This window comes from Neopsephotus bourkii, unplaced genomic scaffold, assembly GCF_033783945.1.
Source record: "Neopsephotus bourkii isolate Nb327-2 ecotype Australia unplaced genomic scaffold, CSIRO-AGI_Nbou_v1 NB_1663, whole genome shotgun sequence".
NCBI classification, from domain to species: Eukaryota; Metazoa; Chordata; class Aves; order Psittaciformes; family Psittacidae; genus Neopsephotus; species Neopsephotus bourkii.
In genome coordinates, this window is record NW_026902137.1 from 594,138 (window position 1) to 612,083 (window position 17,946).

At 50.7% G+C, this 17,946-nt stretch overlaps 1 protein-coding gene across 3 annotated transcripts in view; it reads left to right on the plus strand.

Annotated features, from left to right (window-relative positions):
• The first annotated feature begins 2,565 nt into the window (after positions 1 to 2,565).
• Positions 2,566 to 17,946, plus strand: part of TOX2 (TOX high mobility group box family member 2) — a 139,306-nt gene continuing 123,925 nt past the window's right edge. For 2 of the 3 annotated variants that reach the window (XM_061375471.1, XM_061375473.1), the window contains exon 1: positions 2,566 to 2,751. In XM_061375471.1, the coding sequence (XP_061231455.1) occupies positions 2,650 to 2,751 (102 nt within the window). In that variant the 5' untranslated portion in view covers positions 2,566 to 2,649. The remainder of the gene's footprint in view (positions 2,752 to 17,946) is intronic. The other variant, XM_061375472.1, reaches the window with a different exon arrangement.

Genomic DNA, 17,946 nt, shown 5'->3' on the forward strand with positions numbered 1-17,946 from the left:
ACACAGAGAAAGACACCAAAATGCTGGAGGAAAGTGGGTATTCAAACAAATCTGCATCTCCTGGTAGATTCCCCACTTGCTCTACGGGGCAGACAGTAAATTGCATCAAGGGACAAAATACATTTGAAATAAGGATAAAAACAGGCTGAAGAAGGATTTAACAGCAGGTACAAGCTGGGGGCTTCTTGAACACATGGGAAGCCTGGGCAGGTCCCTCTGGTGCAGTAGGAGATGCTGATGCACGGGCAGAGGCTGGAGGCACATCATGACATGTTATTCTTCGGGCCCTGGTCAAGGGTTGTGCCAGGAAGCCAACCAATGCTCAGCTTCACCAGGTTCTGTTCTTCTGACAGTCTAACAAGCAGAAACACTGAAGACACGAGGTGAGCTGTAAGAACATTTGTTTGATGAGGAGCGTTTCCTCTGCCAGCTTCCCTTGGCATACATAGATGTAAAAAAAAAAAGCATTATGATATTAATAGCAGTAACACTTTGTGGTGATGGGTGTTTGAGCTCCTTCTCTGTCTGAGGTCTAACGAAGGCAGAGGAACGTGCAAAGTTTGACAGGGCTCGTTGTAAATCTCATGCTCTGGGGATCTGAGAAGGCAGGAAGGAAACGGTGCTTCGTGTGGGAAAGAGGAGCTCTTAAAATGGTTTGAATGGGACCGTTGTGGTGTCTTGGGCACTGGGAAGAAACTGGTTTGTATCTGCTGAGGAGTGGCTGCAGGTTTGGTGCTGAAATGTGTTGATTTTTGTAGGAAACAACAGAATTAAATCCTCCTGTAAGTGAAAAAGCCAATTCAGCCTTAACCATAAAGCTGCTAGCAATGACTCCACAAATATATGGAATATAATAATTATGATAATTATTAAAGATAATAATACACTAAAGCCTTGCTAATGACTCAGAGGCTGCTTACTAATTACTGCATTTTGTGGATAAACAAGCCCGAATAATGCCTCACAAAATACACTTTGTTCCATTATTTTGACAACTCTTGTTTAGTTTTAATTATTTATACTCCATAATATACCAGTCACTCTGCTTGGGAGGGTTGTGCAGAAAGAATGGAGCTCTAATAATCTGATATATCAGTATTTGCTGGAACAGGGAGGGAGGAAACCAGGATGTGTGCAGATCAGTTGAGCACAGAGTTGTTATCCAAAGTATTATGTCTCTATAATGCATTTGACCAGGAATCCTTGGATCCTCATGGAGAGCTCCCAGAAGCCGAGCCTGCTGAACACTGAAGGCCTGATGCCGATTCTCCTGAAAAATCAAATGGTTTGAGAAATAACAACAAATGTGAAGTAGTTCTTGTGCCCAAATCAATTTTTAACATCAAATCAATATTTTTTCCACCATCACAAGGGATAAAAGTTCGGTTTTAGTTTAAATGTGAGCTATGATTTTTACTTAATCACTTGATTCCCAGAGCTGGCTTTCCCTCCAGCCCCCAGCCCACCTCCCCTCTCCCAGTGTTGGCCACACTCTTGCAATGGAAGATGCTCGTGGAAGAACTCTGCATTAGTTTAGCTCAGTTTTCCAGCTACAGAGTCCTGCAGGGTGCGTGTTGCAAGTGTCATGATGTTTACAAAGAAAAAAGGCCATTTCCATTGGAGATTTGCCAGCAAACTGGTGCTGTCAGCCCTCTCCTAGCTCTCCGCGAGCATATGGATCAGTTGCAGTAACTCGCTGTATCTGGAGTGGAATAACATACTGCAAAAATGCTCCGTATATGATAGTATGCTCCACTGGGCTGGTTTTCTAAGGGGCCTGTTGTGAGAAGGAAGGAACGATATTGCGCAGAGCCTGCAGTGTGGGGCAGGAATGGGGGAGCCCCACGTATCCCAGGGCCACCCTGCCCACCCCAAAGCATCCTTCTTCCCCATGGGATTCAGGCTTTCCCATGCCAGTGTGGGGACTGGGAGGGCTGCTGGCTGGCCATGGATGACTGCTGCTCCTCCAACAGTGGGGTCACAGGGGGAGGTGGCCTGGGGTGGTGGGAGGCTTCAGGTCTGCACGCCTTGAAGCCAACACTGGTGCTGGAGGCTGAGACCGGCTTTTCTCTGCTGAATGAGAGTGTGTAGGGAGATGCAGGCTCTGCAGGAGCGAGGCCTCCGTTCCAGGGAAGATCGGCACGATGGGAAGCATCCCTCCCCGGGGGTGGGCACCAGGAGCTGTGCAGGGGGGACGGGAAGCTGCTTGGCACCGTCCTGTGTTGCCAGGAGGCCAAACCCGGGCACGGTGAGGGGCAGAGGAGACGCGACAAGGTCCGCACCAGCCAGGGGGAAGCGGTATCACCCTCGGGCTGCCGCTGTCCCGGCGGCTGCCGCAGCCTTGCCCTGAGCGGGTGGGCTGGGGCCGGGGGCTGCCCGCCCGTCCTCCCCCCTCGCAGACGCCACTGAAGGGCTCCAGCCCCTCCGGTGCCGGTGCCGGTGCCGGTGCCGCCGGGGGGAACCGCCCGGCCCCGCCACGAACAATAGCGGCCCCGGCGCGGGGCGGTGCGGAGCGGGGCGGGCCGGGGGCCACCGCCCGCCCCCCCGCCCGCCCCGGCCCCGCCCCCCGCGCCAGAGGCACCGCCGCCGCCACCGCAGCCGGGTCCATGCCCGCTGGAGCCCCCGGCTGCCGCCGCCCGCACCCCCGGCATGGACGTTCGGTTTTACCCCTCCGCACCCACCGCCGTGGGCTCCCTGCCTGGCGCCGACCCCACTTGCCTCGGGCCGCTGGATTATTACCACTGCAACAAGGTACCGGCGCGGCGGAGCCCAGCGCGTCCCGCCGGGGATGGGAGCGGAGCGGAGCGGGGGGAAGAAAAGTGCCGGCGGCGGCTGGCTCCTGCGGGAGGGAATTTTGAAAGTGGTCTGGAAGCGGAGCGGGAGGAGCCGTCGGGTCCCGGCGGGGCGGGGGAGCCCGAGCCCGCGGCGCTGCTCGGGGCAGGCTGGGAGCGGTCGCGGCTCTTCGGGGCTGTTTTCTTTCTGCCATCGTGGGTTTATTTCGTGTTTCCCCCCCGGGAGCGCTCGGCCTGGAGCGGGGTCCGTGCGGGCTCGGTTGTTGTGGTTGTTGTCGGGCACTTTGCCGGTTGTTGTTGATGTTGCTGTTTGCTGAGGTGTTCCGCACCTTGTTCGCGGGGCTGCGGAGCTGCCGCTCTGAGGTTACCGGTATCTCCGGGTCCGGTTTGGGGTGCGGGATCCCGGAGCACCAGCCCGGCGGGGAGAGGTCCCGGATCGGCGTTTTCCCCGCTCACTGCAGCCGCAGGGCAAAGCACCCAGCTCTTGTAACGAGAGAGGGACCCGCAGGGGACATCTGAGAGCAGGGGAGGTGCTCTAGGAAATTTCCTTCATCCCGGAGGAGACGAGCGGAGGGGATGGATGCTCTGCTCCGCGGGTGAGGAGTTCTCCGAGTGCCGCCTGTGTTGGTGAACAGCGCTGAGGGCTCGTCAGCGGAGCTTTAGGAGTCAGAGTCGTTTGGAGGACCGAGACATGCCCCCGGCTGCATCCTCCCGGTCCAGCCTCGGGGAATCGCACTGATAAAAGTTAATAAAGGGAGGAAAATGCTCTCCTACGTGGGGACTGTAGCTCGGGGTGCCCTCGGCTCGGGCCTCTGTTGTGGTACTTCGGGATCAAACTCTTTAGAAACAAGAGGAAGGAAACCTATGCGGCTTCCCAGATTCAGCACATTAATCTTTATGTGCCAATATACGTATTTAAGCGTTCTCCATCATTGGGACTATCTTTTTACTAAGCTGTATCAAACCTCAGAGTTTGTGTTGATTTTGAGATGCCTGATTAATCTGAAAGGAAACAACTTAAACTGATTTCTTCTGCACCCTCGTACTGCTCGTTTCAAACTGGTTTATGATCATTGCCGTTGCTCTTAAAATGCTAAATAAGCTCTTAAAATACTAACGAGAGCCGAGTCACCTGGGAGCAGATCAGCCGCGCCGCTGAAACGGCAGCCGGCAAAGAGTGTGAAAGCTGGAAGTCCGGGATCGGGTGAGCGTGAGCCGCTGGGAACTGCGGCACCCCCAAATCCTGCTGGCTTTAGGGGCTCGGGTGTACCAAGGAGTTGTTAGATGTGGACATTGCTTTAGTTTGTTTCCCAGTTCCCCGTGTGGGAGCTGGGTCTTGCACGCAGCACCACGGGGCCCTGCCATGGTTCCGGCGCCCTCAAGCAGCTCCCACCCGAGCCTTGGGGCACACACACGGGGCCCCACATCGGCGGCTCATCCGTGGCCTGAATCCCTGAGATTAGTCCCGGATTAGGCGGTCTCAGTGGATCGGAGGGTCCTTGCTGTTGCGCGGTGCTGCAGCGGGAGATGGCATCTTCGGGGTCTGCAGCGAGCACAGCCCTGGAGAACGAGGAGTGCGTTTCTCCAGGGTGGACGGGACACCCGAGAGGAGCACCCCGGTACTGACCACTGCCACCAGATGCTGCTGTTGCCACTGCTACAGAGGATCTTGAGGCAGCGGGAGGAAGGAAGTGACTTACCTTTTCTGATATTCAGGGCTCTCTTTATTTCTTCTTTTCTGAGTTATCAAATGTCATTGGCTTGCGCACGTTTCTCTGTGGGATGAGGCTGCTGGAAAGGAGCCAGAGATGAAATAGGTCGACTTTGTTTTCCTGGCCGAATGCAGGTAGAACAGTTGTACCTTCAGCATCGCAGTGTGGTCCAAACCTATCGCCTGCTGCCTGCGCTTCAGGGAGCTTCTCCAGCCAGTGCAGGGTGCTGTATGGCTGAGGATCACCACCAGCACATCATGACCTTGTGCTCACTATGGAGAGTGCTGCCTCATGCTTCTTGGAGCTGCATGGGACCCTGTGGTAAACTCTAAAAACTCACACTGGTCCCAGCCCCACCAGTCCCATCCAGAGCTGGGCTCAGCTAGTGTCCACCTGAACACGTTTCCGCTTTAAAAAGCTACAGAGGAGGGGAGGGTGGGCTGGAAAAATCAGTTCTGCTACTGCATGAAGGTATCCCAGGTGAAATCCATCTTTACAAAGGACCTGGGCAAGAAGCACTTACAGGCTCCCACTTCACCAAAGATGCTTTAAAGCCCTTCAGTCTAAAGGCCTTATTTTGTGCAGGTTCAGCTCGATTTTTCCCTAAAAGCTGCTTTGTTTATGTCTTTATTTATTGGGGGTGGAGGCAGAGAGGCTGGGAGAGGCTGTGCAGTGTCACTGGGTATAGATAACTGGCTGAGAGCAGGGCAGAGCTCTGCCTGCACACCCCTCACCAGCGAGCTCACCGGGTAGACGTGCTTTAGCCCAAAGCATCCTGAAATGTTAATGTGATTGTTTTGTGCACTTACTGAACGTTATATTGTTACTGTGAGGTCTGCAAGCTTGCCTGCATGCTGCAGCAAGCCACGGTTTCTCTTTGCAGCTACAGAGGTGCCTATTGCGTATCAGCATTTCCATTTTTAAAAGGACAAGGGATGTTTAGAGGGATAATGAAATGGGAGCGTGCGTTCAGACAAGGCATCCCCACAAGAAGGGTATTTGCACCCTTTCTTTAACTGCTTTCTGGAACTTTCTAGAAGGGCTGGCCACTGGGAGGGAATGGTATGGGGGAGCAAGGGGCTGGACACCCATGGGTGGAGATGGCAGTCCCTCATGCCTCAGGCAGTGTAAGAAGGAGCCTTCCCCTCTGCTGAGTGCATCTGGGGGAGGATGGGGGTGAGGAGGTTATGCACTGGGCATGTTGGTGGCATTGAAGCAGGGACAAATGAGTCCCCAGTGCAGGTGATCCCACGTGGAGCAGCTTGCCATGGAAGCTGGGAAGTGGGGCTGACCCCAAACTTCCCTGTACCTGGTGAGCTGCTGCTCACAGCCTGCAGGACTGCTGCTCCTGTGACTGGTGCAACTGGTTTATATGGTTGCACTGGGCTTAGCCCAAGGCACAGGGCTGACATGGAGCACCTTCCCAGAGCCACCCAAATTCCTCCCTAGGGCATGCTGCAACCAGCATTCCCATGCCTCTCACCTCCTCCCCATGAGCTGAATCCAGGACCTGCTCCATCATTGGGACTGCATGGAAGAAACACCTCTCACACATTGTCAGCCACAGGGGACTGGGGAGGTTCAGCTGAAAGTGGTACCATCTCCGCAGGGAGCCCTTGTCCACACTGACACCCATGTCTGCCATTGACCACCCAAGCCCCACTGAAGGGAGCACCTACCTCCCTTTCGGATTCTTCTTAAATATGGGCCTAAAGCCACTTTGTCCCCTCTGGCTTTTCTCCTGGGGTGTTGGTACCTGCTGCAGAACCCCCTCCTGCTCCCTTGCTGGTGATATGGAGCTTTCGCAGCGTCTCTCTGCTGCTGGGTTTGTGATGGTGTTACAGCACAGGCAGCGCAGCCCTGCACCACATAAGGGGGTTGTTGCTCTGGGCTGAGGTATTTCCATATCCCTGCAGTTGCTTTGTGAAAATCTGGATCTTTTTCCCCGCTTCAACTCAAAGGAGACTATTTACATCTTTATTTCACAATAAGTAAACCGTGGAAAAATGCATACAGTTTTATAACACAGGGTTTGTTCTGCTCTCAGCAGAGCTTTAGCGGCAGAACTGGTGTGCAGCTGATACACCAGCAAGGATTTTCCTACATCTTAAACTGTTTAGGTCCACGAAGTAAGAGGGGGAATTTTCCCTTTTCAGCCTTCACTTTTGCAAGGGAGGCTTATGGCAGGAATCCTGCCTGAGCACAGCGCAGCGTCCTCCTTCACACTGTGTGTGCTGTGATGCAAGAGGAGTGATCCTGCTCCCCAGGGGCATCTCTGGGGGAGTGAATTAACGTCTCTGTGTTCCTCCTGCAGAGACAAATTTCAATGTACATTCTCCTTAGTTGCTTCTGGTGTTTCGATGCTCGATGTCTGATTTCCACTTAGGGCAATGATTGATGGGACGAGAAGGACCCAGCCTGGGAATACTTAATCCTTGTGGAGCAAGCGCACTGCTGTGACACTGGGAGTACCCATGGGCACCTCCAGCAGCTCATGGGAGAGATGTGCTGGGGAGGGCTGTTAACCCTGTACCGTTCCTGTAGGATTCATCAGCACCATCAAAACTTGTCCCACATCTTTCTAATAGGGCTCTGTGGATTTACGTCTCTGCACACCCCCTGTGGCTTGCCTTTTAGGCTGATAAATTGATAAAAACCCCTGTTTTGCCAATACACCATCATAAATCATGGATAATTAAAATCTGCTGGTCATGAGATGAGTATTAATCTGCAACCACTGCTCTCTTAAGAACACTTCAGAAACAGGATCTGAGCTGCTGGAATGAGCCCGGTTTGATGTAGTGAATGTATTTCTGTGGAGCATTCTGTTTTGTTTTGACTTTTACCATCAATTGTACATTGCAGGGACAAACAGGCTCCCTTTTTCACTGCTCCAGATCTGCTTTGCTATTCTGGAAGATAAACTGTATTCTTTTCCTTTCTACTTTCTAAGCCAGCTTGGTTCTGAAGGAGCATAAATCCTTCTTTGGAGATGGAGAATTTTGGATGGGGAACAAAGTCCAGCAAATTTTTAATTTGGGGCCCATTTTATTCTCATTTGGCAGCTCCTGTGGATTTGCAAATGTGGATTTTTAATTTTTTAGGCCCTGAATATGGGCAAGGGCCTCCTCTGACAAGTGTCTGAGGCACTCACTGGGACAACCCTGCTCTCTGGAGCCATCTTTGATGGGTTGCACAGCAGAAAGCGTTTGAAGCTCCATTTTGCCTTAGGCTTTAAGTCAGGGATTGGGAGCTAAATAATGAATGCCCATCCATTCATAGAAATTGTTGTTCTCTCTGTGTATGCAGATGGGAGGCTTTAATCTGGATGTTTTGGGAACAACAGGAGATATTTTGAAGGCCGGTCTGGCTTTTGTATAACAACATGTTTGTTGAGGCCAGTTCCGAATAACCTTGTGGAGGGCCTGATCCCTGAAATCTTTGTAGCAGAGGAGTCATCACGAGACCAAACACTCAGGATCACAATCTTACAAGTTTCTCTGATTCATTTATGATGCTTCGTATCAGTTATATACATTATCTCCTAAATCAGTGGTCCAAAGCCTATTGCATTATTACCATGGGGCAAATCCATGTGCATCTTTGAACTCATCCCTCTGAGCTTGCAACAGGCACCAGGATCAGGTTGTGCATCCATAATGGAGAAAACATTCTGCTGATAGATTGTCTTTTGCTTATAACAGATCAGAGCATCCTATAGCTTGTATAGTGTGTGGCTGCTGCTTTCTCGGGGTGGTGGGGAGAGCATTTCTAACCCTGGCAGAGCTCCTCCAGGGCTCTGCTTTTGCTAGCTGTAAGAATGGGTGCTGCTGGCTCCTTTCCTGCTGGTTGTTGTCACCTCATTGTCATCAGGTTTCTGCAGTAATTGCAGAAAACCCCCTATTTTCCTTCTGTCTTCCCTTTGCATCTATCTCTCTGCTGCTGGATACCAGGAGCAGGAGGTGAGGACTGCTCCGCCTGAGCTGGAGCATGGTGCGCTAGGGAGGTTATCCCTGTAGGTGCTCATCTGTTTGGGGTTTTTTTAACAAAATGAGCTCTAAATGCTTTTACCATAAGTTGGGTTATATCTTTGAGTATAGATGAAGCATATAATTGTGTTTTCCTAACAGCTCTACATTAAAAATAAGTTATTGTGCTGCTAATGTGTTTTCCTTGACAATTTTCCACCCAGTGAGTGCAAGGCTTCTGTCTGAAGCTGTTGTGCACCTCCCTCTCTGCCTCTTCTTCCTATGTTACTCTGCGTTTCTCAAGTCGGGGTAAAGTGTTAGCGTGATTCCAGCTTTGATCCCATTAATTCCTAATTGGAGGTTTGAGCTCTAATGTTCCACCTTTGTGATTTTGCACACATGTTTTCATGTAATTAAAGCCTGGACTGGGGGATGCACAGTTCAGCTGCAAGGGGGAGAAAACGTGCAACAAAACTTACTGAAACATCTGATCAAGCCACTCAAAAAGACCCAAAGTGCTTGAAAACAGTGCTAAATTGCCTGGGTTTGCACTTATATGACCAGATTTCAATATTTTAATCATCTGCATCCCCCCCCTCTTCTTTCTATTGTTTCCTTCTGGTGGTTTTGTTCTGATGGATGCCATTTCTTCTTTGAAAAATGGCATTGGCTGCTGTGTTGCCTGCAGGCAAAAATCTTTGCATTATGCCACAGAATCTCTCTCCTCCGCTGTAATCTCTTGCGATGATTGGGTGACCTCCACAGATATAATTAAATCTCTTCCAGACTGTGTGGTTTCAGTTCAGCTCTGAGGCCGGTGCAACTGGTAGAGAAGTGTTAAATTAGGGCCCTGGACCGGTCATTGTTATTACGCAAAAATTATTTGAGCACTGGTTTATGCTGGTTGGAGCTGTGCTTGGCTTCTGAGGAGCCTTCTGTGCAGAAATGGGGTGGTTTTGGTCTGGGGCAGTTTCTTGACCTCTAATCACAGCCTGGACACAGGAGGCTGGATCACACAAGAGTTGAAAATGGGGACATTGTTTTGTATTTTCTGTTGGTTTAAGGACCAGCCTCTTGCTCTTGTGGTGCTTTTGTTTTTTCCCTGTGTTTTCTTTAACCTGTGTTTTGATGCTGCGAGGGCTGGAGCAGCTCTGCTCTGGAGCCAGGCTGAGAGAGCTGGGCTGGGGCAGCCTGGAGAAGAGAAGGCTCCTGAAGGGGAGACCTTAGAGCAGCTCCAGTGCCTAAAGGGGCTGCAGGAAACCTGGAGAGGGGCTTGGGACAAGGGCCTGTAGGGACAGGACAAGGGGAATGGCTTGAACCTGCCAGAGGGGAGACTGAGCTGAGCTCTTAGGCAGAAGCTCTTCCCTGTGAGGGTGCTGAGGCGCTGGCACAGGGTGCCCAGAGAAGCTGTGGCTGCCCCATCCCTGGCAGTGTTCAAGGCCAGGTTGGACACAGGGGCTTGGAGCAAGCTGCTCCAGTGGAAGGGGTCCCTGCCTATGGCAGGGATTGGAGCTGGGTGAGCTTTCAGATCCCTTCCAACCCAAACCATTCTATAAGGGTCTCATGGTTTAGCAGGAGCTGGAAAAGGAGGGGTGGATGGTAAAACTTGCTGCAGCTCTGCCCTGAGTCTCTCCTCCATCCTCCGCCCACCTGCACTTCCATACAGCTGAAGCCTCCAGTCACTGTCCTCCCTTTCATCCAGGTTTTGCTTCCCCAGGACTGTGCTGTGTGTGCCCTGTGGATCCTGTTCCACCTCAGCAGTGGCAAGGAGTGGGTTTTTTTCCTATGAGATTAACTGGATCCCATCAGCAGGTTTTTCTTCCTGCAAAACCTACCCATGACTCAGAGTTTCCATTCCCATCTGGACTAAGGGAGGCTCCATCCCCTTTCTCCCCTCTGCCTGCCTGCACAATGCACTCCTCTTCTTGGCTTTAGAGAGAGCCATCATCTTCCTCTTTGTCTCTTTTTGCTTCCAGGGAGGAGCCTGTGCTTACCTGTGGTCAGGAGGTGGAGGATAAGGATTGTCTTGTGTCCCTGCCGTTTATTCTCTGTGTGAACTGGGCTAGGTCTCTGTCTCCAGTGGGTTATGTCAGGGTACCCAGGTATTCAGGAGTTATTTTTAGGAGTAATTTGAGCCATCCTGAGTGCTGAGCAACCTGGCTCCTTGGAGAGGTGCACCCTAAAAGGCTTCTCTCTTCCAAAGGTATGGACATCCACATTTATACCTATGAAAGTTCCAGCTTTCCATCCTGATTTATGGAGTACTTTATTCCCTGAGCATCTCCTCCCTCTCCCTGGGAAGGTGGTAGAGCTGTGCAGCTCATCAGGACTTGTTAAGCTGATTGGAAACCCTGAAGTGCAATGGTTTCAATGTGAAGAAGCACCCTGTGTAGGGGAGGAGATGGGGCACGTGGTGGGACAGAGAGCTTGGTTTCACTGCAGCTTGTCCATGTGGGGAGCTGGTGGACCCCGGTCCTGCTCCTAACAGCTTGCAGGCTGAGTGTTTTTCTCCCCCAAAAGCTGGTCAGTGATGAGCTGTTTTGCTCCATCTCCATCACCTTGCCTCTACAACATGGGGAAGATGCTGCCAAGGGCCTTCAGGGCAGGAGAGTTCAGGAGCTCCAGGTCTCCTTGGCTGATGCTGCTTTCTAGCTCTGAATTAGAAGACTTTTATTTGATCACTTACAGTTACTAAACCCTAAAATAAAGGTAATTGTTTTTTCTCTGTCAAAAAAAAAATAATAACAGTTTAGATCCATTCCATATCTCTCATTTTCCATGGGTGCTTCTTTGAAGAGTGGGTTTTCTTCCCCGTGGAAGAATGATGTGTTTGTAGGGAATGAGTTTCTAATTCCTAGTGTCAGAAGAGGGGCAGTGTGCCCCAGAGCCCTTAGTGAAAAGGAAAGAAACTTGGACAGGGTGGAAATTCAATTTATGAAAACTTTAGAGGAAGTTTCCTATGGAAAAGCTTAATTGAATGATCTTGGTTTGTCCCAGCTGATGCAATGGGCACAGACTGCGTCTGGAAGAGGAAAAAGCAGAAACACTGGAGGGGGAAACATGAACTACAGAAGCTGGGGCTTGCTGTAGCACTGGGAAATCTGTGTTACCCCGATAGGCTCCTGCTCTGTTTGTCCGTGTTAAAGCCAGGGAGGCAACTTTTCCCCTGATGTGTTATCTTGTCTCGCAATAGCATTCAAAGGAGAAGAAGAATGTGCTGTTAAAAATATCAAACTTTGGGGAACGGCTGCCAGACCTGACTGCTGATAAGCATTGTTGATTGAAGATCAAACAGCCCTTGAAGGAAAACCATTCCAGCAAGCGCCACGGAGCTAACCCTGCAGCCAGACGGTGAGCTCAGGCAGGATTCAATCTGGGGATATTTAAGAACCTGCGTTGGAATTACAGCCTGGGCTCCTCCACCGCAGACGGACGTTGGTGACACGGTGGGCTTAAACCTGACGAATCTGTTAAAGCTGAGAACAGCACTTATTAGATGCCAAGGAAACCAGAGTTATGTTTGCATTATTAGTGATAGTTTTGTTGGGGCTTTTCCCCCCTCCTTCACATAAAGACCTTGCCCAGGAGGAAAGGCTGTGGGTCATAAAGTGAACTGAAAACCAGTGGCATGTGGTAACTAATTGACAACCTGTATTACTGTGTCAAGGTGGCAAATTAATTGTGGGTGGCCATCTGCTTGCAAACCACGTTGTTCTGTCCTGGATGTACCTAACGGTACATGTGGAGTATTCAACTCTTTGACTTAAATCAGCCCAAAGCATAGGTGTTTTGAAAACTAAGTTAAATCATGTTCACCACTAAGGGCTGGGCTTTGAAAGGGAGAAAATATGACTGAAATGGTCTTTTTAGTTTCATAAACCACCAGCTCTTTAAAACAAGGTGGTTGGCATGTAGTGGCCTTCATCTGGGGGAGGCCAAACCCTGGTAGGAACAGCAACATATAACTTGAGGCATCAGTGGAAGCTGGGTACCACATTTGCATGAGAGCACAAAAGAAACAAATATGTGTTTAAAATCATAGCCGAGGCTGGAAGGGACCTCTGGAAGTGTATTTAAAATAATTCCAATTGTACCTTCTGGGATTGAGATGGCAGGAGACAGGAATATCAATATCCAGCCCACACCAACTGCGAGCCATAGATTTTCTGCTCCGGTCCAGTGAGAGTCTCAGTGGTGACGGCTGCAGTCAGATGCTAAATAGGAAGTTGTAATAAAAAGGACTTTAGTTAGAATTAGTAAATGTGAAATGCCTCATTCCTTGGAAAACATGCAGTATTGACTGAGATTTAGAAACACATCCTGTAGGAGCAAGGATCCAGATTGCAGGCTCCAGAGCTGGCTCTGGCATCCTTTCCCTGCATGTGTTACTATTCCTGCTAGGGTTTCATTTATTTCAGTTTTTGCCTGGAAAGGTCACAGTGGTGCAACTGGAGAGGAAACCAGTGGAGAGCCGGGAACAAGGGAAGCCTCATCCGAAACCATCATCCACTTCTCCCACTCCTGCACTGGGATGTCACATGCATGCAGCTTCCCCTCTCCCAGGCTGTGGACTGTGCTGGAGTCAGACAAAGTCCCTTTGTAACATTCCTGCCATGTCCAGCTGCACTGAAAACCTGTTTTTGTTCTGGTGTTGGTGATATCTAAGGGCTTACTTCCCAAATGAGAGGTGCTGCACATTAAACCTGCGTGATAGAGAAGAATGTGCCCCAATTCAAGTATAACTTCTATAAACTCCCAGAGCAAAGTCTGGGCACTGCATTTCACGGGGTAGAGGCAGAATCTAAATGTAAAGATGAGGCAGTCATTAACAAAACAGGATCCTTGTATCATGGGCAAATCCAGCATTGTAATGGAAACTTTTCTGATTTGAGTCTGATTAAGTCCTGTTATCCAGAGCTGCTATCCAGGAGCTGCATGTGAAGCCATAGATTCCTTTCCCATTTGCAGTTAATTGTCTGGGAAATGGGGATTTCAACATCCTCTTCTTGTTCTTCTGTTCTGAAGCTCAACTGGGGCTTCTCATTTGCCCCCTGTGTCGGAAGCCTTGGGTAGCTTGGAGGCAGGAAGAGCATGCTGCTGGATATGTATGGGGCTTTAGCTTGTGTCGTCATCATGCCATGAGCCCAGGGATGGTGCCAGCTGGGAAGGGATCCTCTGCTTGGCAAAAAAAAGGTTTCGAGAGCAGGCTGCCTCCTTAGCAGTTATAGCAGGAAGGCTGCAGGACCCAGAGGTTTCTGAAGAGCTCTGCCTCTTCCCAGCACTAGGTCACCAGGACAGAGTGTCAGGGGTAAGACATCCTCAGATACTGTGAAATAGGGCTGGTGGTTGTTGTCCTGCTTTTATTTTTCCCTGTGTTTTGATGCTGCGAGGGCTGGAGCAGCTCTGCTCTGGAGCCAGGCTGAGAGAGCTGGGCTGGGGCAGCCTGGAGAAGAGAAGGCTCCTGAAGGGGAGACCTTAGAGCAGCTCCAGTGCCTAAAGGGGCTGCAGGAAACCTGGAGAGGGGCTTGGGACAAGGGCCTGTAGGGACAGGCCAAGGGGAATGGCTTGAACCTGCCAGAGGGGAGACTGAGATGAGCTCTTAGGCGGAAGCTCTTCCCTGTGAGGGTGCTGAGGCTCTGCAGGGCTCATTATCCAGTGGGAACAGCACCTTGGTCCATGCCTGGGCATTGCTGAGCTCCACAGTGAGCGTCTGTGAGGCCAGGGGTGGCCCAGCAGGAGCTGCTCAGCCCTCCCAGCTCAGAGCCCTGTGCATGACAGCTTTCCCTGCGCTGTGTTTAAGTGGCAGAGGCTTGACTGGAGAGCCTTGATAAAGCAGAGAGCTCAGTCTGACGGGTGTGGGAAGGAGGTGAAAAAGGAAAGCTTAATTCCCTGCTCAGCTCAGCCGTGACTCAGGTTTCCCATGCGGAGGTTTCCCCTCTTCCTCCCTGCTGTCCAAGTGTTGCTCCTGTTGCATTTGCTGTTATTTGCTTTCTAGCCTGGGGGCTGCTGCGAGAGGTGTCTCTTTGCTCTGCCGGCTGTTCCTGATGCTTCGTTTTCCTTGCTAATAGCAATTGTTCCTGCCAAAATCATTTGGTGGTGTTATGTAAACCTAGAATCACACACTAACGCTCTAATCCGGGCGCTCCAAAATGCGCTGGATGGGATTCACCCCATCAGGCACATTGCACTGGAGTCCCCTTGGCTCAGCAGTCACCAGGGTGGGATGCCACCAGCCACAACATCCACAGCCAGCATCACCGTGATCACTGGTGGCTTTAGTGGGAGCATGACCCTGTAAGTCACTCACGATGGGGATTTAAGCCATCTGCAGAGCCTGGTACCTGCACACGCTTGGTTTAGGCAGTGGGATCTGTGTTTGTGCTGTGAGGTTTGCGGCAGTGTGGCAGATGCTGTGTGTATGGTTCTGTGCTAGCAGCAAACAGTGGCTTGGTGCATCTGTGCCCCATCATGGTCCCTGGTCCAGGGCAAAGCCTGCTTATGCAGTCCTCATGCTCCAGCTGATGGATTTGAGCTCCTGGAGCATCTTCATGGAGATACTGTGTTCCTGCACAGACAGAGAGTCTGGGCCCTCCTCTGAAGTGTGCACACTCTCTTGGTGGCAACCAGTTATTTACCTGGAAAGTGATTTAACAAAAATCTTAATGTATTTCTGAGCAATGCTTAATATGATTTGGCAGCCAGAATTATTTAAAAGAAAAGAGGGAGCTCCGCCATTGCTTTGTGCCCAACCTCTTCCCCGCACATGCCACTCTTTCTGAGATTATAGAGAGATTAAATCCTGCTGAGCTGGCAGGTGATGCTGATGAATGTTTGGAGGGGATTAGGGTAAATCCATTCCTCCTTCTGATTTAGCTCAAGATTTGAATTCATTGATAAAATTTGCTCAGGTTACATCTCTGAAACCTGCTTCAAGCCAGTGAATCTGCAGGGCTGTAAATGAAGGCAGAACATGTTTCTGGAGCAGAAAGGCCAATGAATTGACCTTTATAATGTTCATGAATGTTTAAGATCACTGTAAGTCTATTCCTGCTGCAGTGTCCAGTTAACCCATGTTGCCACAGAATTAAAGGGTGCCTGGGCTTGCTCCTTGGCTGGAGGAACCTGGCCTGATGCTCCTGTTGCATTGCAGTATGGCTGTGAGATGCTCTGCATCAACTGACCTGTGTGTGCAGTGTGGCCTGTTCACACATCGCTTCAGTTTGAGCCAAAAAATGCTATCTCTCAAACTAGGGATGAAGTGGAATGTGTTCAGGGACTAGATCCAGCCAAAGGTGTGTTGGTATCAGGGCTGCTGTTTTTTCTTCTGTGGTGGCACTGCAGTGGGACTAGAGGCTAAAGAGGATGTTCTTGGCAGCCTCCAGCAGCTACTGGACCCTTTGGTATATCTGCATGCATCCTACAGCAGCAGCACAGGGTTGGTGGGACTCCAGAGTGCTGCTGTACTGTGCTCCAGCATCAAAAAGGTTTTCAGAGGAGTGCTGAGACCTACAGTGATGCCTGACCACTCTTACAGTGAAGGAATTGTTCCTCAGCTCCATCTAAACCTGCCCTGGTGCAGCTTGAGGCCGTTTCCTCTTGTCCCATCCCTTGTTCCTTGGGAGCAGAGCCCAGCCCCTCCTGGCTCCATCCTCCTGTCAGGCAGTTGTAGGGAGCCATCAGGTCCCCCCTGAGCCTCCTCTTCTCCAGACTGAACCCCCCAGGTCCCTCAGCCCTTCCCCATCACCCCTGTGCTCCAGGCCCTGCACCAGCTCCATTCCCTTCTCTGGCCTCGCTCCAGCCCCTCAATGTCTCTCTTGTAGTGAGGGGCCCAGAGCTGAACACAGGATTTGAGGTGCAGCCTCACCAGTGCCCAGTGCAGGGGCACAATCCCTGCCCTGGCCCTGCTGCCTCACTGGTGCTGGTACCAGCCAGTATGCTGGGGGCTTCCTGGCTGCTCATGTTCAGCTCCATCAATGAGCACCCCCAGGTCCTTTTCCATGAGCAGCTTCCTGTCAATATCCTGTGAATCCAAATCCACAGGAACCACTCAGGGAAGCTGTGGTGCCTCTGGAGGTGCCAGTCCCTGTGTGTCTGCTTGCTTCAAAGCCCCTTGGGCTGCAGCTGTGAAGGGAGCCCAGTGAAGTTTGGCTGCTGCCGTGGAGCTCTTTGCTGTCTGCAATTTGGTGACTTGCATCTGTCATGAAAGGGAGCACTGTCAATGTACTGCGGGCCAGGAGGAGCACTTATCCCCACTGTGATCTGAAGTTCCAGGCTCTCTACAATAGGACTAAAGTCTGAGATGGTCTGAATATCTGATGGTCTCTTTGCTTTCTCTGAGTTGCTTTGGATTTATACAACTATAACAGCACACACAGACCCCTGCTGATCATTACAGATGTTGGTGGGATGGGTAGGTAAAATGAAGCTCAATGATAAGTCACAGGCAACTCTGAATACTTTCAAGGTTGTAATACTTGGGAATACTTTAGAAAATAACCCTCTTTTGTTTTTCAGTGTGCCACTGGAATATAACTTTTCTAAAAGTAGGGGGAAAGACAGCTTGAAAATAAATATATTATTAAACAGAGCTTCCTTAAGCTCTGTCATTAAGCAAGAGGGTTTTGAGGGAAGTGTTTCCCAGCTTCCTTATCATGTTGCTGCACAACTTGGTGTTTGCCAATGAGTGCGTCTCCTTCAAGAGAGGCAAAATATGAAGTTATGTATTCCATATGGTGGAGGAGGATGTTTGGTATTCACTTTTTGTGTGATGATGGTAGTTAGTTTAAAATCAAGTTACCTTTGTATTTGCTTAGTTTAACTTTAACCAGGAAAATAATGGCTGTTGTAATGTCTCTATTAGAGGAATATTGTTTTAAAGCACTTTGGGGTTGCATTAGTTGAGTGCAAAATGAATTCCTGCTCTGGAGCAAATAAGCCCCAGTGGGGCTGAATGCTGGGAGCTGACAGCTTGATGTGGGGATGTGCTCACAGGCGGGTCTCCAGGGGCTGGTTCTTGATGGAATTCATCACGCTCCTTCTCTTCCCTCCTCCCTTTGCTCACCTCAGTGAAGCAGCATCTCACCCCAGCACATGCTTACGGCACTGACATCAAACTGGGAGGCACTGCGTGGCATGGGGGGGTATCTGGACACTCAGCCTGAGTGTAAAAGAATCATAGAACCAGCTCGGTTGGAAAAGAGCTTTCAGCTCATCCAGTCCCACCCTTACCCCAGCACTGCCAAGGCCACCACTGACCCATGGCACTGAGGGCCTCGTCTACATGGGGTGTGAACACTTGGAGGGACGGTGACTGCAGCTCTGCCCTGGGCAGCCTGTTCCAATGCCTGAGCACCCTCTGGGGAAGGAATTGTTCCTCATCCCCATCTAAACCTGCCCTGGTGCAGCTTGAGGCCGTTTCCTCTTGTCCTAAGGCACCTAAAGGTGCCTGCACGTCCATGTCTGAGCCTCATCCAG